The sequence below is a fragment of the Schistocerca americana genome, chromosome X (genome assembly GCF_021461395.2).
Source record: "Schistocerca americana isolate TAMUIC-IGC-003095 chromosome X, iqSchAmer2.1, whole genome shotgun sequence".
Taxonomy (NCBI): Eukaryota; Metazoa; Arthropoda; class Insecta; order Orthoptera; family Acrididae; genus Schistocerca; species Schistocerca americana.
Genome location: NC_060130.1, coordinates 276,151,122 through 276,175,926, shown reverse-complemented (window position 1 = coordinate 276,175,926; position 24,805 = coordinate 276,151,122). Strand labels below are relative to the sequence as shown.

General features: G+C 44.0%; 1 protein-coding gene across 1 annotated transcript in view; it reads left to right on the top strand.

Annotated features, from left to right (window-relative positions):
* The window catches only part of LOC124555656 (protein obstructor-E), a 57,407-nt gene that overhangs the window by 16,616 nt on the left and 15,986 nt on the right, over positions 1-24,805 (top strand). Inside the window, exon 2 of the mRNA XM_047129640.1 lies at positions 22,031-22,444. Coding sequence (XP_046985596.1) covers positions 22,031-22,444 — 414 coding nt within the window. The remainder of the gene's footprint in view (positions 1-22,030; positions 22,445-24,805) is intronic.

The window sequence follows — 24,805 nt, the reverse complement described above, 5'->3', positions numbered from 1 at the left end:
TACTTCATGCACCTTCCAACGCTGATCTTCCTGTGCCGTATTATGCACTCTCTCGATGTTCTCATCTCTGGTTCCAGATCTGAAACATTAAAAATGGCTCTGAGCACTATGGGACTTAACATCTTAGGTTATCAGTCCCCTAGAACTTAGAAGTACTTAAACCTAACTAACTTAAGGACATCACACATATCCATGGCCGAGGTAGGATTCGAACCTGCGACCGTAGCAGCCCCGCGGTTCCGGACTGCAGCGCCTAGAACCACACGGCTACCGCGGCCGGCCTGAAACATCCTTCACGCGGGTTGTCTGAAGAGACGTAATGCTACATATGTACCCAGCCGCCCATTTCATCAATCTTGTAACGAAAAGAGGCTCATCATAAGCTCAAAATGCGGAAAAATGTAAGTTAACGCTGATGAATAGGAAGGACAAATCTGCACTGTTCGGATTCGGTATCACTAGCTGCTTGACACAGTCAAGTCGTTTAAAAGTCTAGGGATAGCGTTGCAAAGCGATATGAGGAGGAACGAGCATGTGAGAACTGCGGTAGGGGAGGCGAATGGTCTTCTTCGATTTATTGGGAGAATTTTAGGAAAGAGTGGCTCACCTGTAACAGAGTCCGCATTTAGGATGCTGGTGCGACCTGTTCTTGAGTACTGCTCGAATGTTTAGGATCCGTACCAGATCGGTTTGAAGGAAGACACCGAAGCAATTCAGAGACGGGCTGCTAGATTTGTTACTGATATCTTCGAATAATACGTAAGTGTTACGGAGATGCTTCGGGAATTCAAATGGGTATCCCTGGAGGAAAGGCGAGCTCTTTTTGAGAAAGACGGCATTTGAAGCTGACTGCAGAACGATTCCTCTGCCTCCAATATACATTGCGCGTAAGGACCATGAAGATAAGATACGAGAAATTAGGACTCATACGGAGGCTTATAGACAGGAAAGGATATGACTAGTAGTGGTACAAGGTATCCTCCGCCACGCACCGTACGGTGGCTTGCGGATCATCTATGTAGATGTAGATGTAGAAACTTTGGTTAAACTTCCGTTGGCGATAAATTATCTGAAAGACTGACGGCACGCTGTTCTATTTTACCCACTTTAAGAAATCAAGCACAACACAACATGTCTGATTTGTTATTTATGAAAATCTTTATGCCAACAAAACAATGTACTCGTCAACCTCGTAAATCTAAACATGTACTTCGCAAGCCACTGTATTAGCTGGGAATGAAAGTGCTTCGGTCGGCATATCGTGAGTCATAGCGTAACCGGGTTTTCGGAGGGAAGGAAGTACGGTACAACTACTGCTATGTAATGAAAACTGCACTAACTTTTGTGATTAAGAGTTATCTACATCTACATGACTACTCTGTAATTCACATTTAAGTGCTTGGCAGAGGGTTCATCGAACCACAATCATACTATCTCTCTACCATTTCACTCCCGAACAGCGCGCGGGAAAAACGAACACCTAAACCTTTCTGTTCGAGCTCTGATTTCTCTTATTTTAGTTTGATGAACATTCCTGCCTATGTAGGCTGGGCTCAACAAAATATTTTCGTATTCGAAAGAGAAAGTTGGCGACTGAAATTTCGTAAATAGATCTCGCTGCGACGAAAAACGTCTTTGCTTTAATGATTTCCATCCCAACTCGCGTATCATATCTGCCACACTCTCTCCCCTATTACGTGATAACACAAAACGAGCTGCCCTTTTTTGCACCCTTTCAATGTCCTCCGTCAATCCCACCTGGTAAGGATCCCACACCGCGCAGCAATATTCTAACAGAGGGCGAACGAGTGTAGTGTAAGTTGTCTCTTTAGTGGACTTGTTGCATCTTCTAAGTGTCCTGCCAATGAAACGCAACCTTTGGCTCGCCTTCCCCACAATATTATCTATGTGGTCTTTCCAACTGAAGTTGTTCGTAATTTTAACACCCAGGTACTTAGTTGAATTGACAGCCTTGAGTATTGTACTATTTATCGAGTGATCGAATTCCAACGGATTTCTTTTGGAACTGATGTGGATCACCTCACACTTTTCGTTATTTAGCGTCAACTGCCATCTGCCACACCATACAGCAATCTTTTCTAAATCGCTTTGCAACTGATACTGGTCTTCGGATGACCTTACTAGATGGTAAATTACAGCATCATCTGCGAACAACCTAAGAGAACTGCTCAGATTGTCACCCAGGTCATTTATATAGATCAGGAACAGCAGAGCTCCCAGGATGCTTCCCTGGGGAACACCTGATATCACTTCAGTTTTACTCGATGATTTGCCGTCTATTACTACGAACTGCGACCTTCCTGACAGGAAATCACGAATCCAGTCGCACAACTGAGACGATACCCCATAAGCCCACAGCTTGATTAGAAGCCGCTTGTGAGGAACGGTGTCAAAAGCTTTCCGGAAATCCAGAAATACGGAATCAACCTGAGACCCCCTGTCGATAGCGGCCATTACTTCGTGCGAATAAAGAGCTAGCTGCGTTCCACAAGAACGATGATTTCTGAAACCATGCTGATTACGTATCAATAGATCGTTCCCTTGGAGGTGATTCATAATGTTTGAATACAGTATATGCTCCAAAACCCTACTGCAAACCGACGTCAATGATATAGGTCTGTAGTTCGATGGATTACTCCTACTACCCTTCTTAAACACTGGTGCGACCTGCACAATTTTCCAATCTGTAGGTACAGATCTATCGGTGAGCGAGCGGTTGTATATGATTGCTAAGTAGGGAGCTATTGTATCAGCGTAATCTGAAAGGAACCTAATCGGTATACAATCTGGACCTGAAGACTTGACCGTATCAAGCGATTTGAGTTGCTTCGCAACCCCTATGGTATCTACTTCTAAGAAACTCATGCTAGCAGCTGTTCGTGTTTCAAATTCTGGAATATTCCATTCGTCTTCCCTGGTGAAGGAATTTCGGAAAACTGCATTACGAAGTGGATGGCTCATCACACAAGCGTAGAAGGCAAGCTCTTCATCTGCTGTATCCGTTTCACTGGAATCTGCTCCAGTTTCATCCGTTATGTCAGTATCCATACCACTGCCATCGTCATGTTCTGCATATTCATCTTCCCTCTCTAGACCAACATTGAATATTATATTCTCTGTTGCTTCTTCCACTAACCCATTCCCCCGCCAATCTTCATTCTCTGTTCCTTTTATATGTTCGCAAGCTTTTAACCAACCATGTTGGGCAAACTTAGGTGAATACTCAGTGGTTATTTGTTTTATGGTAACTAAATTAATGGTAGAAACAATTTTCCGAAATTTTTTGTTGCATTATATTCATGTTAGGTCTATAGCGTTCAAACCACAGTGGTATAGAGGGAGCCTCAAAACGGTAGACCTATATCCGTTATACTATAAAACTGCATCTACCTCAAAAATAGGTTTTTGGCTTGTTATAACGCACAATTTGTAAAAGGTCATTTCTTGTTAAGTTCAGTTCAAAACTTATTTTGTTCTGAACGAGCTCTTCAGTTATATCCTCCTTGTGAACTACAGTAGTAGGGGCCTTTACTTTCCTGAACAACATTATACGGTGCGTCATCAAAAACAGCAATACTACCAGCTGCAATGTTAGGAATCAGTTTCTCTTCTAACCATTAGTGACAGTTATCCCCATCATCATCATAATGTAGGGACTGGTTTGGAATCACAAATTAAGTCTGCTTACTCTATGAAACCCATTTCTTCTCCAGAATGCAGAACAATAGATCTTTGGTCTACGCTGCTATTAGTCATTGTACCCGGAAATTCGTGCTGCCAGCACTTTTTCGTGGTATAATTAGTATGTAGCCACTTTCATTCGTGAACACCACTGGTTTATTAGGCCCCTTTTCATTATTTCTCATTGCTCTCAGGTGTTCTACACGCTTTTTTACAATGTCGAAATGTTCTGTTGATATGGTTTTCTTATTTTTACGTTTTTGAAATGAAATCCTATCTCTTTAAAAAATTTCCGATGTGTTCCCCTTCCATCCTGAAAATATATCTCATCTTCTTAATATATAAGCATCTTTCTCAACGTCGGCATTGTCTTCCTCTGCTCATAATTCTCCAAAAAGCTTCTTCGAATAACTGGTTTATCGAAGTCATCTGGAGAAACTAGGAGCTTTCTAAAAGTTTTTCAGAATGTATTTTACTGTTCTTTTTGACGACCCTACCATTTTTATAGCTCGCAAGATTGCTTTTTATAGAAGCATCGTAATCTGATTCTGCTTTTCTTGTTCCTGGCAAAACTGTACAACTTTGAATACAAGCTCTTTTTCACCTTTCACGCTTTTGCGACATCTTTCTCTGTTTTCCACTCTCATGATTATGGATAACACCGTACTGCACTACTGACGATATTTTACGAGGACACGCTGTAGCACATTATAGTACAAGCATTGAAAGTGCGATGCGTTTTCCTTAGTCACAACTGTACCAGATTACTGTAACGTCCGTGTTGTTTCCGACGACTGCCACGAGAGTCCAATTGCAGTAATGTCATGGCTGGTTGGTCTAGTGCTCGGTTGAGGGACTCATGAACACAGTATTAAATATTTGCCTATTACTGAAGTTACGCCGTTATACCACCAATTATAGTGCGAAAGGCAAGTTTGGGGTAATTCGGTGATCGCGTTAGCATGCGTATACTTGTAGGCGGGGTCCAGCAAGTGGCGCGGAGAAATCTGGAGCAGGCCGGCTTACTCGTATGCCTTTCACTCGCGGCGGCGGCGGCTGCAACTAGATCTGGTTGCACCATCGGCCAGTCCAGTCCCTGCCATGACATTTGTCCGTGGCCAGCTTACGGCCGCTAATGCAGCCCAACCGGCTGGTTACCACGCGCGCTGCGGCCGGCTGGTGGGGCAGGTTAGAACACAACGCGTGTCGCACCACACACACACACACACACACACACGGCTTCCTGCGCAATACTTCCACTGCCTGCGCGTGCTTGGATTTAAAGATATTGCACCCTCACATAATCAGATGGTCGTCAGCACTTCTACTGTACATAAGTCTGCCGATAGCATTCGAAAGGAATCGATGCTATACAATATACGTTTTCACGCCCAGTGTTTATTTCAATTAAAGCTTCCGGGCTGAGATTCCAGCTCGAGATACAGATTGTTTAGAAACAAGTGCTGCAGGAAGTTTTATTGGTACAAACTAGAGGAAAAGTTTCTGTAATGATATGTCCAGAAACCAATACCTGTTGAGGTATGGGCCAATCGGTCCTCTCATTTCCATCCCTCTTACGTAAAATTAGACACTATAGACAGCGATGCATGTTGTTACCACGCATCTTAACACATACATCAGCCCTTATTCCCGGCAAATCACGCTCTCTTTCAAATACATCAAACTCCATTCGGATTGCGTGGCATGCGTTGGTCACATGCTTACCCTTACGTACATCGTCTGTTGTCTTAAAATGCCCCCCCCTCTCCTCAAGCCATAAACACAAAATACTCAGGTTCGGTATATTGGGAGGCACCCTCGATCTATCCATCGCCCTCGAAACTATGTGGTGAGTTACGTCGCACAATCCGTAGAAAATCGGATTGTGTCCCGTCTTGTATAAACGACAGTAGTCGTCTTTCTACAAAGGTAACGTTCTTGAATGGCGCTGGTAATTCATCGTGCAGTGCCTGTTAATTTGTTTGTTACAGCGTGTGGCCCCATGAGTCTGTCACCACCAATTCCCGCCAATACACATATACTGAAGCGATCCTAATGCCTCACCTCTATGAGTGCTCGAGGAAGTGCATCTGCAAACAAGTGCGTATTATGGTAATTTACTACGACCTACACTACCGAATACTATACATTACTTGTCACAAGTAAAATGACCCTATATCAACAGGTACTGGTCTCCAGACATATAAACATGTGAACTTTTCTTCTATCTGCGACCAATTCAACCTACTGTACAAGTGTGACACTTTATTCAAACATCCTATACAAATATATTGCCTGACGTTTTTTCTCCGACTGCGGCAACAGAATGACGATCGATTACTTTTAATCGAGAATGATGACGTCAGTCAGAAATAATCACGTGATGAATGGTTCTTCCGTCACCACAGTCATGCACAACAGTTAAATACGTGGGGGATATCCATCCTTTGCGATTTGAGAGAGAAGGACAATGTAAATCAGACTGTAGAGAAATCAGATCCACTGGAGGAATCCTAAGGAGATATAATTTATCCACGGAGATGAGCACCGGAAATTTCATTGGGCTGACTCCTGACTTTTGCTCACAAGTCCAAGCCCTTTGCCGCATTAGACTAATAGATGAGATAAAGAACACTCAGAGATGAGCCGTGACATTCTCCACTGTGCGAAACCATCGTAGAAGTATTCAGTGGACTCGAATTAAGAATGATACTAGGAAGAAAAATGAAGACCCTGCAGTACTTGACTATTAAAATTCCGAGAGAAGGCATCTCAGTACACATCAAGAAACATATTACTTCCTGCCACATACCTCTCCCGTTATACCCACAACTGTAAAATAGGAGAAATTCTGGTTTATACAAACGCATAATCTTTCCTCTCGCGTTCCATCCACGATGCTCCCTTCGTTACACGCCACAAAATGTCTTACGGAGTATAAACGTAGATGTAGACGATACTTTTCATCTCTTCTAGCTGGCCTCATATCTAGATAGTTACTGGTATGGCTGAACATTCATATTTCCAATTCAATGTCCACGAAGCACAGCGGCAACGAACGTTGATGAAACGCCAACAGAAATTTTATTTAAATTCTTTGTTAAATTATTTAAAAATATAGTAAAATGAGATAAAATTGCTACATCACCATTGCAGCCTGTGTTATAAACAAAATATTATGGCACATTTAAGAAACCAGTTAATCTGAATGACGTGACCCCGCGTGGTCTAGGCATCTTGTCACGGTCCACGCGGCTCTCCCCGTCGGAGGTTCGAGTCCTCCCTCGGGCATGGGTGTGTGTGCTGCTGTTGGTTTAAGTTAGATTACATAGTGTGTAAGCTTAGGGACCAATGGCCTCAGTAGTTTGGTCCCATAAGACCTTACCACAAATTTCCAAAAACATTTCCTACCGTCATTTCGCGCAATAGACTATCAGAACCTTTGAAAATGTGTCACACGTGACGAAACAGTTGTTCACTACTTTTAACTAACACACGATCAAAGCAGTTAGAGAGCCCATAATGTTGGTTATCAGCTAGAGGTAAGGTCAAGAGAGGGAAAACTCTCAGACTAAACAGGAATGCTGTTCAGAATCCGCGCCCTTACTCTGATGATCATGGAGAGGAAAGATTCCGCTCTTCCCGAATAATATTACACTGTCTTAATTTTTGCCCACTTCATCAGGTAAGAGCTTAATGAAAAATATATGCTAGCATGGAACAAGGACCTTTCCTTGATTAAGGACTGTGCAAGAGACGAGCGTTCGAAAAGCTTTCGACTAGTTTGGTGCAACCTTTTATTGCTTTCTACCTTAATAAAAACTGTTCGTGGCAACATAGTTACTACGAACATTATCTTAAACAATTCTACTTCATAATTATCAGATTAACCAAACCTGTAAGCCTTAGAACACCTACACATCTGATTTTGCTGTTGGTAAAGTGTCTCCACGGTTTTATTGCTTTCTACCTTAATAAAAACTGTTCAGGGCAACATAGTTACTACGAACACTATCTTAAACAACACTACTTCATAACTATCAGATTAACCAAACCTGTAAGCCTTAGAGCACCTACACATCTGATTTTGCTGTTGGTAAAGATTCTCCACGGAATTATTTCTCCACTTCATTCATTTCTGCTTGTGAGATTTCCCCATAGATTTCTTTCCGAATTTCTTACATCTAAAACCGCTTCTTTTCTAGTATCTATAGATCTCTTGCGTAGCATCACATTTCAAACTCTCCTCAAACTTTCTACCGCCGGTGTTTTGCTTCATTGGAGAGTCCTAGATCAGATGTATAATTTCAGAAGCTCCCGTCCTTTTCTTCTACAGGCAGCGGTTGGTATGAGATTTCTTTTGTTGAACGAAGCTTTTTTCGCCCACGATAGGTTGTACTTCACGTTTTCCTTGCTCCTTCCGTCTCATGGAGCTTTCCTTTCTAGACAGCAACAACTATTCAGATCTTGTATTGTGCCACGCCCATTTGACAGATTTAGGATATGTTACTCGTGTCTGCGTTACTAATGTAGCTGACCCTTCGGTATTCGTTCTACGTCCTTTTACAATTTACTTATTTTTTCAGTGCTGCAGTGTCGCTAGCTAGTTAAATACTTTATCATAGTTCTGAAGCTTTATTTCATCAATTATCTCACTACTACAGCGCAAAATTCGAGGAATAGGGTTGATCTTTGTGCGATCCCCCATTTACATTTTCTGAAGTTTTATCATTTCGGTTTTTAATTCTGTTGTTTCGAATTTTCAGATGTCTAAAAATTATCGTCTTCTCTCAATCGCACTCATGCTTAACCAATGAACAGCTACTTGCATCTATCAGAAACAAGTGCAGAGATTTTAATAAGATTTTCACTAACAGATAGATTGATTCACGTGGAAGGTTTATGCATATAATCTATTACCGCTACTGGTGTGAAGCCGAGGCTGGTCGTCAGTTACATCTAACCGCAATATATTTTGTGTGATGTTTTCTCAAACGCCAAAAATAAATATTACAGAACTATTCTAGTTGCTCTTAATCATATTTCCCGTTTCCGTGCTAATACAAGTGCCTCTAGATTATTCTTATTTTCTCTAAAGCGAAACTTAGTATCACAGACTAACAGTCCATAGTCTTTCATTGTAGTTTTGTTTTCAATGTTTACGTCCCGTCACGACACAGTCATGAGCGACGGAGTACAATGAGGATGGGCCCTTCAAAGAAAACATCCTGATATTCTCCATAAGTGATTTAAGGAAATTACGCAAGATCTAAATCTGGATGGCCACACAGGGATTGGAATTACGAGTTTCCCGAAGGCTCCTTCTGAATCGAGTTCTCCTCAGTAATTGACACAAATGAGATGTTTATCTAATCGTTCAATAGTTTCCTTATTTACTGTAGTTACTGTGGGAATGTGAACATTTCTTCTGGATATCTGAGTGTACGTTTCTTTCCCTATGTACTTCCTTCCATGATCTGAGCTTGTTCAAATGGCTCTGAGCACTATGGGACTTAACTGCTGAGGTCATCAGTCCCCTAGAACTTAGAACTACTTAAACCTAACTAACCTAACGACATCACACACATCCATGCCCGAGGCAGGATTCGAACCTGCGACCGTAGCGGTCGCGCGGTTCCAGACTGTAGCGCCTAGAACCGCTCGGTCACTCCGGCCGGCAATCTGAGCTTGTGTTCCGTCTCTATAGACCTCGTTGTCGACGGAACGTTATACACTAATCTCCTCCTCCTCCTCCTCCTTCCTATAACTTATATTCAAACCACATACCCTACAGTAACTCTGGACTTTCGTGGTCTTTTAGCAGCTCAAGCCTTTTATAATCACCTTCAAATTGAGATAACATCACTGGTACACCTTTTTTTCTATATAGGTAAATCCCTTTTTTCCGTTACCAACCGTAATGGCGTGGTGCTTAAGATACTAGATACTTATTAGGGTAAAGTTAAGCTGCCCAGCATCCTAGCTTATGTTTCTGAATATTTCTTTAACCATTTCAGGTGAATACTGTGTGGGTCCATTCAGTTCGGCCGATTACCTCCCCGGTCTTTCCCCAAAAGAGACAGCACACCCTAACTAACGGCTTCGATGTCAAAGAACTATTACACGCTAACTTTTCTTCTTTCTTTCCATCACGTTCTGACAGCGTCTTTTGATCTCGCGCAGCCTCTTGACATGCACTTTGAAACACTTTTACCTGAGCTTGCCGGAGATTTCTTTCTATCTCGCTTTGACGTTGATGTCTTCCGTTCTTTTGATACGGAAAGCAGTCGGTGGTGTCTCCGCATTAAAAATATCAGATCTGTAATATATTCTGTATCGATTAGTACTACTTGGAAGTTTTGTTACTTTCTGCTATACACATTCACAATAGGATGCTTTTCAGTTTCATTTAATTCCTCTTTCGACATTGGATGTGGTTTTATCCGTAATGAGTGCAGTGTGTCTAGCCTTCACTTGACATAATATATTTTCCTTACACAAGGCAAGGATGGAACTATATCCAAACAGGAATAACTGCATCCACCTATTACGATAATTGCTGATTATCAAATACTTTCGACTGCTTAAAGGATTAACTGTATCCACCTGTTACGATAATTACTGATTACCAAATACTTCCAACTGCTACACGTTGTTACTCGGAAGAAAATGTATAGCTTGTTATCGCTACTGTCGCTGATAGAACGGTAAGTACATTTTCCAGCCATAACAGATGTACTGCTGACTTCGGCCTTTTCTGTAGCTGATATCTTCTAGGCTCCGTGGTAGTTATTCACAATTGTACAAATCTTGCAGTGGCTGACCTTTTATTAGGGACGCTTCGGTTTCTATACACCTTCAACGTGCTACCTTTGGTGAAGCACTGTCTTTGTAGTGAAATCTGAATGAATTCACCATCGACGGAGCTGTCGAAGGGGCATTGAACCTTAACGAAAACAGCATTTTTTCTTAAAGACATCGGTTGCTCGCGGATGTGTGTGCTTAAACAGTTCTGGATTCGGAGTGGAGGTCATTATCTGTAATGTACAGTGGCATTAATATATTTGTATTTATAACAACTCCTTGTCCTCTTCTTAACGCGTATTCTGTAAGCATTCGTACATTCATGACATTCTTCTCGAGACAGTAAACAGCTCATTCCCTGCCACTCCATTCCGTACATAGAACTGTACCATCTTCCTCCGCATCAGCTAGCGGTTGTCTCTCTCGTCTACTAGCTACACCCCAGAGAAATTTGTGCTCAACTGACTGGAGCCTTCCGTGGTACTCACATCACTGTAGCATTTTCCTCAGCGGAGACGGAAGTGTAGCCGTTGGAATTAACTTCCAAGTGCTACGTCACTGCTCGACAGAATTAAATTCGCAGAGAAAGCTGTTTTACAGGAAGCTGCCTCTTCTGTTCGTAATCTGAACAAAATCTCGAGTTCAGAGGAAAAAAGTACGGTGAAAATGTTCCACTTTCTAGTTGTAAACGTTCAACCATGACGATCTCTTATAAATACTGCTACACAAGAGTGCACAGCACCCTTCGTAGCACAGCAAAACTTTCACTCAGGCAAAGCTCGATGACGATGGCCATGCGACACCGTTTCGTGGAATTCCTCGAAACGAATTTAATATCCTACTGTAAACCAGAAGTTGATCATCTCGTAGGAGACAGCCGTCATGGAATCATTTCATAAGGAAAATTAGAGCACTCTGAGGCGCATTTTATAGAAATTTTATACACGCGTAGATAAAGGGTACTCATTTATTCTGATCACCTCAAATAACTTTTTGTCCAGAAGGAAAATAAAAAAAGTATCAAGCTAGCGTTTTGACACGACTTTAAACTCCGGCCTTACTTGTGAAGCACTGATGAATGGTTATGGTGTATCACCCATGGTAATGCTTCAATTGACGCCGCATCAGATGCACTGTCCACCATAAATCAAGCAAGAAGTAAGAGTGTAAAACAACATGCAAGAAATTGTGATGTTCAAGTTATGCCTATAACCGAATGAACTTATATACCAGCCTATCGATCAAAACGTTGAAACTAATTTTTTAAACTGTCGTAAGAAAGACAGAGCTGTCATCAGTTCGAAGGTTGAAGGTAGTATGCCCTTGCCTTTTTACGACATTTGAACTGACATATCCAACCAGGTTTTGAGGCCCAACAGTTTTCGTGGACCCCGAAGGACATTGCGGCTTTGCATTTTCCACATTAACAAATCATTGTCAGAGTGAAAGAAGCGACGAATAAGTAACCAGAAAATCTTTAAAAAAAAGTATTTAAACTGTGATAAGAGACTCTTCCAATTTGCTTTATCTCTAAGCCGTCGAATGAAGAGAAAGAAAAAAAAATTCAATCCCTAAGCAAATGGTCATCGTAACAGACTAATAGTTGCGATAGTGTGAAGCGAAGCAGTGGCTACGACATTGGGCTCGCGTTTGGGAGGATCGTGAAACAAATCCCCATTCGGCCATCGTAATTTACGTTTTATGTTGATTACCTCAGTAGATTATAGCAGTTGCCGGGCTGATCCCTGTGAAAAGGACCTGGCCATTTCCTTCCACATCTTTATCGTATCCAACCTTGTGCCAAGTCTCTAATTTCCATATTGCTACCGGCCGCTGTGGTTGATCGGTTCTAGGCGCTTCAGTCCGGAACCACGCGGTTACTACCGTCGCAGGTTCGAAGACTGCCTCGGGCATGGACGTGAGTGATGTCCTTAGGTTAGTTAGGTTTACGTAGTTCTAAGACTAGGGCACTGATGACCTCAGATGTTAAGTCCCATAGTGCTTAGAGCCATTTGAACCATTTGAAACATATTGCTCCTCTTTTCTTCCAATAATTTCGAAATTAGTTAGAGGAAGATGGGAAGACATAGCAGTAGACGGAAGATTCTCATCAGTAACTGCTCATTTGTCGGTTAGGTCACGGAGAAGTTTACTGTTAAAAACCCAAGAGCGAATGTTATATGGGACAATCAAAATGTTCCCGTTCGAAGGCCGTACAGTCCAAAATCGGTATGCCAATCTGTCAAAATTACCGTGAGCATTGAGGCAATCATCCCACTGACGCACCAGGTATAAGACAGCCGCTTAGTAAAATACAGTCTCTTGCTGCGTGAACTGCCTGCTGAACATCCTGGTCGGACAGGAATCGTCGACCACCCATGGCCTTTCTTAATTAACCGAAAGCGCGAAAATCGAATCGAGAGAGATCAGGACTATAGGGTGCGTGCTCGAGTGTCTCCCACTTCGTAGTGGATCAGGCTGCCCTCGCAGATCGACCGGCTTCTTGTATCGAACCGCGACCAGCACGGAACTTGGTACGCCATTCCACAACAGCGGTTCTCGATAGAAATGCTGCCTCATACACAGTATCCGTTCTCCGATAGATGTCCTCCAGTATTTGTCCTTCGGCAGCCAAGAAAAGAATAGAAGCACGTTGTTCCTGTTTGGAAGCCTTTGGTAATAACGTCGCCATAGTTCACGTTACCGCGCTCACCGCGCGCACATGGGAAAGACACGAGTGCCACACTAATCCCTTGCCTACATGTCTGTGCATATACAGGGTGATTCAAAAAGAATACCACAACTTTAGGAATTTAGAACTCTGCAACGACAAAAGGCAGAGCTAAGCACTATCTGTCGGCGAATTAAGGGAGCTATAAAGTTTCATTTAGTTGTACATTTGTTCGCTTGAGGCGCTGTTGACTAGGCGTCAGCGTCAGTTGATGCTAAGATGGCGACCGCTCAACAGAAAGCTTTTTGTGTTATTGAGTACGGCAGAAGTGAATCGACGACAGTTGTTCAGCGTGCATTTCGAATGAAGTATGGTGTTAAACCTCCTGCTAGGTGGTGTATTAAACGTTGGTATAAACAGTGTTGTGGCGTAACAAGACAGCTACACCACACTGAAGTAGCCGAAAGGCACGCGTAATCTCACGTAGGCTAGAGAGAGGTCTGAAACAGGATACGTAATGAATGGTAGCAAGGAAAGTACGTAACTGCTATAATACTTAACTTTTAATCCATCATTTGTATACAGCATTCCTTGATGATACAAGTGAGACTCTATCTTAAAATGGTTAATGGCGCCTTGCTAGGTCGTAGCCATTGACTTAGCTGAAGGCTATTCTAACTGTCTCTCGGCAAATGAGAGAAAGGCTTCGTCAGTGTAGTCGCTAGCAAAGTCGTCGTACAACTGGGGCGAGTGCTCTTCCGTATCTCGAGACCTGCCTTGTGGTGGCGCTCGGTCTGCGATCACACAGTGGCGACACGCGGGTCCGACATGTACTAATGGACCGCGGCCGATTTAAAGCTACCACCTAGCAAGTGTGGTGTCTGGCGGTGACACCACAAACAGTTTACAGAATGGGTGTTTGTGCAAAGGGAAAAGTTCTGGATGGCCGAGAACGAGTGATGAAAATGTAGCACGCATCCAGCAAGCATTTGTTCGCAACCCAGGAAAATCGACTCGCAGAGCTAGCAGAGAGCTGCAAATTCCACAATCAACTGTATGGAGAGTCCTACGAAAACTGTTAGTTATGAAACCTGAACGTTAACTACCCGAGACGATGGATCGGCCGCCAGGCAGCCCGTGACAGAGCACTTCATCACTGGCCTCCAAGAAGCCCTGATCTTACCCCCTGCGATTTTTTCTTACGGGGGTATGTTAAGGATATGGTGTTTCGGCCACCTCTCCCAGCCACCATTGATGATTTGAAACGAGAAATAACAGCAGCTATCCAAACTGTTACGCCTGATATGCTACAGAGAGTGTGGAACGAGTTGGAGTATCGGGTTGATATTGCTTGTGTGTCTGGAGGGGGCCATATTGAACATCTCTGAACTTGTTTTTGAGTGAAAAAAAAAATTTTTTAAATACTCTTTCTAATGATGTATAACAGAAGGTTATATTATGTTTCTTTCATTAAATACACATTTTTAAAGTTGTGGTATTCTTTTTGAATCACCCTGTATACCTGTATCGAAGTCGCGCTACGTTGCACATAAGCGGCAGCAACGCCCTCAAACGGAAACTTTTTGATCGTTCATTGAACAGAAACAGTTAAAAAACATACACAATGCGCAAAATGACCGTGACGGGAAAATTAGAGAAATTCTAGCTGGTAAGAAGGCTTTACAACAGTCGATGTTCCCGTGAAAAACTTGTGTATGGAAAGGAGGGCAATGATACACCCACAATAACGTGAGGGGGTTTGCGGACTATACACTACTGGCCATTAAAATTGCTACACCACGACGAAATGCAGATAATAAACGGGTATTCATTGGACAAATATATTATACTAGAACTGACATGTGATTACATTTTCACGCAATTTGGGTGCATAGATCCCGAGAAATCAGTACCCAGAACAACCACCTCTGGCTGTAATAACGGCCTTGATACACCTGGGCATTGAGTCAAACAGAGCTTGGATGGCGCGTACAGGTACAGCTGCCCATGCAGCTTCAACACGATACCACAGTTCATCAAGAGTAGTGACTGGCGTATTGTGACGAGCCAGTTGCTCGGCCACCATTGACCAGACGTTTTCAATTGGTGAGAGATCTGGAGAATGTGCTGGCCAGGGCAGCAGTCGAACATTTTCTGTATCCAGAAAGGCCCGTACAGGACCTGCAACATGCAAACAAGAGGTGACCGAGACGTGTAATCAACAGCACCCCATACCATCACGCCGGGTGATATGCCAGTATGGCGATGACGAATACACGCTTCCAATGTGCGTTCACCGCGATGTCGCCAAAGACGGATGCGACCATCATGATGCTGGAAACATAACCTGGATTCATCCTTAAAAAATGACGTTTTGCCATTCGTGCACCCAGGTTCGTCGTTGAGTACACCATCGCAGGCGCTCCTGTCTGTGATGCAGCGTCAAGGGTAACCGCAGCCATGGTCTCCGAGCTGATAGTCCAAGCTGCTGCAAACGTCGTCGAAATGTTCGTGCAGATGGTTGTTGCCTTGAAAACGTCCCCATCTGTTGACTCAGGGGTCGAGACGTGGCTGCACGATCCGTTACAGCAATGCGGATAAGAAGCTTGTCACCTCGACTGCTAGTGATTCGAGGCCGTTGGGATCTAGCACGGCGTTCCGTATTACCCTCCCGAACCCACCGTTTCCATATTCTGCTAACAGTCATTGGATCTCGACCAACGCGAGCAGCAATGTCGCGATACGATAAACCGCAATCGCGATAGGCTACAAACCGACCTTTATCAAAGTCGGAAACGTGATGGTAGGCATTTCTCCTCTGTACACGAGGCATCACAACAACGTTTCACCAGGCAACGCCGGTCAACTGCTGTTTGTGTACGAGAAACCGGTTGGAAAGTTTGCTCATGTCAGCACGTTGTAGGTGTCGCCACCGGCGCCAACCTTGTGTAAATACTCTGAAAAGCTAATCATTTGCATATCACAGCATCTTCTTCCTGTCGGTTAAATTTCGCGTCTGTAGACCGTCATCTTCCTGGTGTAGCAATTTTATTGGCCAGTAGTGTAGATGTAGGTGAACTTGCGAAACCAAAGACATGGATTTAAGTCCTCTTCCAGGAAACTGAATTTCTCTAACGGTGCTGCAGTCATTATCAAAAGCTTCGTAAGGAAAATACGAAGCAAGAATATAGTTAAATGTCCCGAAGTCGACTTCATTAAAAATAGACGACTAACTTAGAAGAACAAGGGCGATAGAGTAAATGAGCGGTCGTCCACTTGGAAGAACCATACTGCCATTCATATGATGTACCTCAGAGAAATCCTAGGAATCTAAATTCGGATGGGCAAGTGAACATCAGTCCACCAGAGTACAGTACAATGAATGTTTCAGTTGGTATTCACGTTTTTATTCTAATACGTGCTCCGACGACTATCCACATACACATAGCACCACAACAAGTGTTAAATAACTTCCTACGAAAGGAAAAATCATTAGTATCCTTGAAACATAAACCTGCGTAAGCGTAGGTGGGCTCTCTTCATGACTCTTAGAAAACTGTAGAAATGATGACAAGAGCAAATAATAAACTGATTTAAAGAGTATTTCTTCACACATTAGCTTCTTCTAAGCTCTTCCTTATAGCGTTTTGCGGCAGTGAGCATCAAAATCTGCGTTGTCCACGGGCATCGCGATACGCCGACTTCCTTATAACACAGTGTGACTAGCAGAACACTTGTTTGCTTTCGCCAGGGACTAAACGTAAGGCAGTCAGTGGGCAAACTCACAGGCCAAGTTGCTGTTCATTTCGCAACGTGAAGAAAGTGACAGTGTTTAAGCGAGACGTCGCTTGCGCAGTCGTCGAGAGTTCACCGTATAGAAAGCGCTTAGCTGCCTTGTACATGCTAAAAACCGAAGCTAACCGCCAACATTTTTTCATTCCAGTAATCTCCTCAATACTTCCTGAATGGGAGAAGCTAGAAACATTTCAGTTCAAGTCAATCGAGCTAAAGATGGCTCATTACATATGCGCGTAACTGGTCATCTCTGCACCCCTCCCCCCCCCTCCCCCCACCCCAATACTCTGTCGTGCTTTGGCAGACTTGCATACTGCTTTCTGTGGCTGTCTGAATCAACCATCCTGTCATAGATGACATCAGGTATGATGTTCTTCGAATCCACTCGATTAGAAAGGTATTGACGCTTCATAAGTTCAAGTGGCTCTGAGCACTATGGGACTTAACTTCTGAGGTCATCAGTCCCCTAGAACTTAGAACTACTTAAACCTAACTAACCTAAGGACAGCACACACATCCATGTCCGAGGCAGGATTCGAACCTTCGACCGTGGCGGTCGCGCGGTTCCAGACTAGCGCCTAGAACCGATCGTCCACTCCGGCCGGCGCTTCGTAAGTGCAGATTACTCACGAGGAGATTTTATCTAGAGAAATTACACGAAAGCTATTGCACGACGTAATGTTACACCAACTTCGAAAATGTTCCAGCGCATCCGCCTGTGGTTAGTTGTGCAATAGTATGTTCAAGGTATGGACAAAAAATGGAAACACCAAAAACACAACACTAATACGGCGTAGAAAAATCCGTTGGTATTAAAAACAGATTCCAGTCGTCTTGGAACGCACAAATACAGGTACTGTATGGTTTTCAAGGGAATCTTATACCATTCTTCCTGCAAATTAGTAATGATGATGGAGGTGGATTGCGATCACGCACCCTTCTCTAGCAATTAGAACACAAAGGCTCAATTACATTGAGATATAGTGGCGGTGGTGGCCCGGTGGATGCGGCAATTCATCATGGTGCTCATAGAACAAGTTGTGGACGATGTGAGATGTGTTAACAGAGGGCCTCATCTTGGAACACAGCATCACCATTGCGGAACAAACATTGCATTATGCGATCGAACTGATCAGAAAAAATGGCCACATAAGCCATTGCAGTAATGCGACCTAGCAGAGTAACCATGTGGCCCACCGAATACCGCGATATGGCTGTCCAAACCATCACCGAATCCCCGGCATGTTTCACCCTTGCGACGTTAACTCTGACAGAAATTGGAAACAGTGTAAAACAAGCCTCATCCTGTCAAATGACTTTCTTCCATTGCTCCATGTTACAGGTTTCATGGCTTGGGCACCACGTTTTCTTGTTAGGGGCATTTGCCTCACTAATAAACGGTTTTGAAATTCAAGTTCGCCTTGCAGTTCCCTGCTTCTGGAGTTCGCTTTATGTCTTTTTGTGCTGACAAGGTCCGCGGGTGCGATATTAAATTCTGCAGTTCCATTTGCAGCTGTTGTCCACTTAGTTTTCACAGTCCCCTTCACTGATCGTCTGTCACGATCACTCAACACATACTTTCGTTCGTGGTGTGACATAGCTAGTGATGTTTTTCCGATTTCCCTGTGTGCGGTATAAATCTTCGATCGTTGCCCCTTGAAGTACCACACGCTTCGGCTACCGGTACCACCTATCATACGAACACCAACAATTCGCCCACTTTCGAATTCACTTATGCTTTCACAACTACACAGAACACTGTTCTGGCCATGAGTGACACTTACGACGTACTGAGGACATGGAACAGGTGCCGTTAGTGATCAAACACGACAGCACGACCTGCAAGATTGGCTAGTATCTATATTTAAGTTAAAGCATGCATTTTTCACGCTGTTTCCATTTTTTGTCCAACTCCTGTAAATTTCGCACAATGATGAATAAATATTCTCTGGAAGTACAGTTCCAATGTTTGAGTACTGAGGCATATTACGATATAACATATCCATTACTCAATATTAAAACACCAATTAGAGATACAGAGCAACTTCCCATCAAGTTTCTGTAAACATCATTAATTCATTGAATGAAAGTATCCTGCATCAGAGAATTAAGGTGATACTGACATTTCTACCTTTTTTTATGATCTTGGCAGAGAGAAACACGACAAGTACTCGCAATACATCTAACATTTTTAAGTGTAGCATTTTCTCAGCGTCTAAATGAAACTCAGACTAACGCGCAAGGGAGATCACCGCTGCAGGGAAGTAGAGTATGAAATTCGTGAAAGCGTTCTTTAAGTTCGTCGTACGCTAATAGTTTAGTGGTTTAAAGATATGCAGTCTACAACATAAGTATGCTGACTATCATGATGTCTGAAATTTTTGTGGCTGCTATCGTTCGAAGTGTTTCGCAAGTATACGGATCTCTCTCCACAACGTAACCTTGCATTGGTGTATAGTCATGTAACTGTGTTCCACTAACATCAGTCACTACGCGCCGCTCCCCCCGTCAGAGGTTCTAGTCCTCCCTCGGGAATGCGTGTGTGTGTTGTCCTCAGTGTAAGTTAGTTTAAGTTAGCTTAAGTAAGCTTAGGGACCGATGAACTCAGCAATTTGGTCCCATTCAACTTATCACATATATCCAAATTTCCATGCCCTATCAGTGACAGTCAGTTTCCAACCTGACAGGAATTGCTGCTTTCAGTTAATGAAGGTCCATCTCAACCAGTTTCAGAGCAAACGTTGCAAAGGAAACTGCATAAGAAAGTCATTTGGAGTCTGTTGCCTCCTATTGCTCACCGTGGTGCATAAAGATGCATACTTTCGCTGGGGCAAAAACCATAGAAACTACACATTAGCTAATTGGAGGCGTGTAGTGTGGGCCGACGAATCGCGATATTGCCTCTTCTCAAATGATACTCGACGTTGATTTCACATATGGCCAAATGAGACGCGCAGCCAGTGGAGGGTTTAGTTCAGGCCTGAGAGGGTTCTGTGATGTCTGCGGGCCGTTTTTTGTGCCATGACTTCAGCCCACTCGTTCAGGACATGATGAACACAACCTGGGCGTTTACTTCAATATTCTCGGTGCCGCACGTTTAGCTCTTTGTCCTGTATTTTTCATGATTGATATGTTGTAGACGCTTCCGTCTACCAGGATGACAACCGCTATGTTCACAGGGCTGCATGCATACATTTCCGGTTAGACGAACACTCAGGCACCTGGCTGCACCTCTACTGTCCCGCCAAATCATCCAATATGAGTCTGTACTACAGTATACACTGGTCAGCCAGAACGTAATGACCACCGAACTACTGTCGATATAAACCCGTTCGAGCGACAGCAGCGTCACCTGGCGAGGAAGGACTGCTTGTCAGACACAGCACGCACGGTGCATGTAGGCTCAGCTAGCGTGCTATACGTGTGTAGAATGGGGAAGCTGCGCGATGTATCTGAGTTTGATCGAGGGCATATTGTGATGGCCCGGACGCTCGGCACGAGCATTTCGGAAACTGCACGACTAGTCTGGTTTTGAGGAGTACTGTGATAAATGTCTTCAACACGTGGCGAAACCAAGATGAAACCACGTCCAGACGTCGTGGGGTTGTACAGACACTCCTCATTACAGATGTCGAACGTTGCAGGCTAGGCAGACCGGTAAAATAGGACAGGCGGCTAACTGTGGCAACTCTAATATCAGACTTTAATGCTGGGCAGAGTACAAGTGTGTCTGAACGCACATTGCACCGAATACCCCGAACGATGGGCCTCCGCAGCCGACGACCCATGCATGTACTAATGTTAACACTACGATATCGGCAACTACGAGTAAAATGGGCATGTGACGATCGGCGCAGGACGTTGGCGCAGTGGAAGAGCGTTGCATGGTCTGATGAATCCCGATATATTCTTCATGATACCGATGAGAGGGCGCGAATCCGTCGTCTTCCAGGGCAACAGCTCCTTCACACCTGTACTGTGGGACGGAGACAAGCTGGCGGTGGCTCCATTATGCTCTGGGGAACATTCACGTGGGCCTTCATCGGTCCAGTGGAGCCCGTGCAAGGCACAATGACGGCCAAGAAGTGGTAGCAGACCACATACACCCCTTCATGACGATCATGTTTCCCGACGAAAGTCATATTTTTCAACAAGATAATGCGTCACGTCACAAGGATGGGAGAGTGACGGAGTGGTTCGAAGAACACAATGGCGAGTTCCAATTGACGTGTTGTCCTCCCAAGTCGCCAGATGTGAACCCTGTCGAATACATCTGGGATGTGACTGATCTTAGCGTCAGAGTCCATCGTCCCCCTCCCCAGAATTTACGGGAATTAGGTGACTTGTGTGGTGGACAGATGTGGTGGTATCTCCCTCCCGCGATCTACCAAAGCCTCACTTCTTCCATGCCACGACGCGTCTCCGCTGCTATCCGTGCCAAATATAGACAAAAAAATTGTTCAAATGGCTCTGAGCACTATCGGACTTAACATCTGAGGTCATCAGTCCCCTAGAACTTAGGACTACTTAAACCTAACTGGCCTAAGGACATCACACACACCCATGCCCGATGCAGGATTCGAACCTGCGACCGTAGCGGTAGCGCGGTTGCAGACTGTAGCGCCTAGAACCGCTCGGCAACACAGGCCGGCCAAATATGGACACACCGGCTATTAAGTAGGTGGTCATAATGTTCTGGCTGATCAGTGTAAAATATCCAGCGTTATTTGCAATTGCGGATGAAACATCCCCACAGTTTGGTAGCTCTACGGGATCTAATCATCAAAGAGTGGCTTCAGCTCGATATGGCATACCTGAAGAAACTTTTGAACTCTCTTCCTCAGCAGACTGAGAGCATTATCAAGCTTAGAGGGTGTGTTACACTATATTGGTGTGATATATCCTGGGGCTGACAAAATTTTTTGCGGTGTGGCTATTCCTGCAAGGAACCTCAGTCCAAATCCCCATCGACTCGATAAGCTATAGAGCTAGAGCTTTGCCTCGAATGCCTCGCGATGTTGACAGGAGTTGGAACTGTAAGCTCTTTGCCTGTTGCAGCGGAGGCGGGCGTGCTGCTGCACGTGCCCGCGTGCCCGGAGCCGCTGGGCGTGCAGACGTACCCGCACCCCGACCTGTGCGACCACTTCTTCCTGTGCACCAACGGCACCGTGACGCTGGAGCAGTGCGAGAACGGGCTGCTGTACGACGGCAAGGGCGCAGCGCACAACCACTGCAATTACAACTGGGCCGTGGACTGCGGCACGCGCAAGGCCGACCTCACACCGATCAGCACGCCCGGCTGCCTGTACCAGTTCGGCATCTACCCCGACAGCGCGCAGTGCAGCACCACCTACGTCAAATGCGCCTTCGGCGTGCCGCACCAGACGCCGTGCGAGCCCGGCCTCGTCTACGACGACAAGACCCACAGCTGCAACTGGCCCGACCTGCTGCTCGACCAGTGCAACCCTGAAGGTACGTTCGACACCTTCCACTAATTCTTTTAGTCTCCTGCACCTCTTCTGATCCAAATGCTGACAACAGTAACCCATTAATACAAAAAACTGTGACCAGACACTTTTTAATATACGAGGGTCAATTAAAGAGACAAATTGGTCTGGGAAAGAACTGTTAGCATGGCAAGTTTATTACTTTTATTGCTTTACGTTGGCATTACTGGGATGAGCCCTGATCAGCTGATGTATCAACATTGTTATGTTTATAACATCAAAAATACATTTGAAGATGGCGAATCAGCTTCAAACGTCACATCAGTTGAACAACGTTCTGTTAGTTTTTTGCTTGCTGAAGGCGAGAAACCAGTGAGTGTATACTGTAGAATGTCTAAAGTTTATGGTGAAAGTTGTAAGAATCGTGCACATTTTTACGAGTGGCTAGAGCAGTTAAAAAATGGTCGCGACTCAGCAACTGATGAACACCGTTATGGCCAACCAGTTGCAGTTTCATCACCCTCACTTGAAAGTCGAATTGGTGACACTATTCGTGCCGACTTCCATGTGACTGAGAAAATGATGGTTGATAAGGTTCAAGTTAGTACTTCTACAGTTCATAACATTATCTGTAACAAGCTCAAGTACCGCAAAAGATGTGCAAGATGGGTCCCAAAGGAGTTGATGCGGCTACACAGGCAAACAAGGTTGAGAGTATGCACAGAGCTAAAGGAACGATATTAAAGAGAAGGTGAGCACTTCAACAAAATTTTGACTTGTGATGAAACTTGGGTTCACTGTTACGAACCAGAATTTAAAAAAAAGCATGGAGTGGAAACACACCAACTTACCTGTCAAGAAAAAATTCAAAACCCAAGCACCAGCAGGAAAAGTCATGTTGACGGTGTTTTGGGATGCTGAAGGTCCAGTTTTTTGTGATTATCTCGAAGAGTAGCGTACAATGAACAGCATGTACTACTCGGATTTGCTTTTAAAAAAGGTGAAGCCATCCATGAGAGAGAGACGACGTGGATATCAGAGGACAAGATAACGCACATCCTCATATTGCTCACCTACCCCGTGAAACCAACGAAACAATGGGCTGGGAAGTACTGCCTCATTACCCTTGCAATCCTGATTTAGCACCGAGTGATTTCCATTTGTTTGGTGCAGTGAAGGAGGCATTACGTGGGAAGAGGTTCGAGGACAACGAGGACGTGAAAAAGTTTGTGGGAAATTGGTTCAAACATCAAGATAAAGAGTTCTTTGCAGCCGGAATAAAAAAGGTTATAGCCCATTGGAACAAGTGCATAATTGTTCGATGGTATTATGTTGAAAAGTAGAAAAGGTATTGTTTTGTAAAAATAAACGTTTTTTTCTTGAGAGAAATTTATCTCTTTAATTATTGAGTGACCCTCGTATTTGGTTATTCCCACAAACCGAGGAGATACTTGACTGAGAAGTAGCGGCTTCGGTCTCGTAAACTGACATACGGCCAGGAGAGCGGTGTCCCGACCACATGCCCCTCCATATTCGCATTCAGTGACGCTTCTGAGCTGAGGATGACACGACGGCCGGTCAGTACCGTTGGGCCTTCATGGCCTGTTAGGGCGGAGTTTAGTTTAGTTTATTCTCACAAACCGTTTTTATAACCTTTTCAGGCTCATCTTCAGATGGGACGCATTGAAGTTACATCTTTATTTCCGTAGTGTAATGTTAGGTCCTGCCTTGTGGCAATATTAGAAGTATTTCAGTCACTGTCATCTTGACAGATTCCCTTTCAATTGCCTATTGGCCTTAAATTAATCAATTTTCACTATAAGCATAAATACTGGTTGTTACCGTAAATCGGCCTGCATCCAGCATGTGCTTTGCAACTGATGTGTAGACTGAGCCAAAGTCCTCAACATTGAAAATTCAGTATTTCACGGAATAATGTAGGTAGAGAGGTAAAACCTGACACACATGCTTCAAGTAACATGGGGTTTTACTGAAACAAAGAAAGTGCTCAAAATGACTAACAGATCGCACTTCATGTGATACGAAAACAATAATTATCATAACAACTGATTTTTAGCAAAGACAATGTTCTTCATAGCAAATGATCAACATGTCAGCCGTTAATCACCTGTCGTCGAGGGATAATGTTGTGAACAGCATTGTACAGCGTATCGGTAGGGATGGTGAGAAATTGGCCTCAGATGTTGTCTTTAGCATCCCTAATGAGATCGAACGATCGCAGTAGACTTGCAACTTCAGGTAGCCCCACGACCAATAAGCACACGAATTAAGTTCTGGAGGTCTGGGAGGCCGAGCATAAATGAAGTGGCGACTCAGCAACTAATCCTCACCAAACGTAGTGCGCAAGAGCTCTTTCAAACATGTA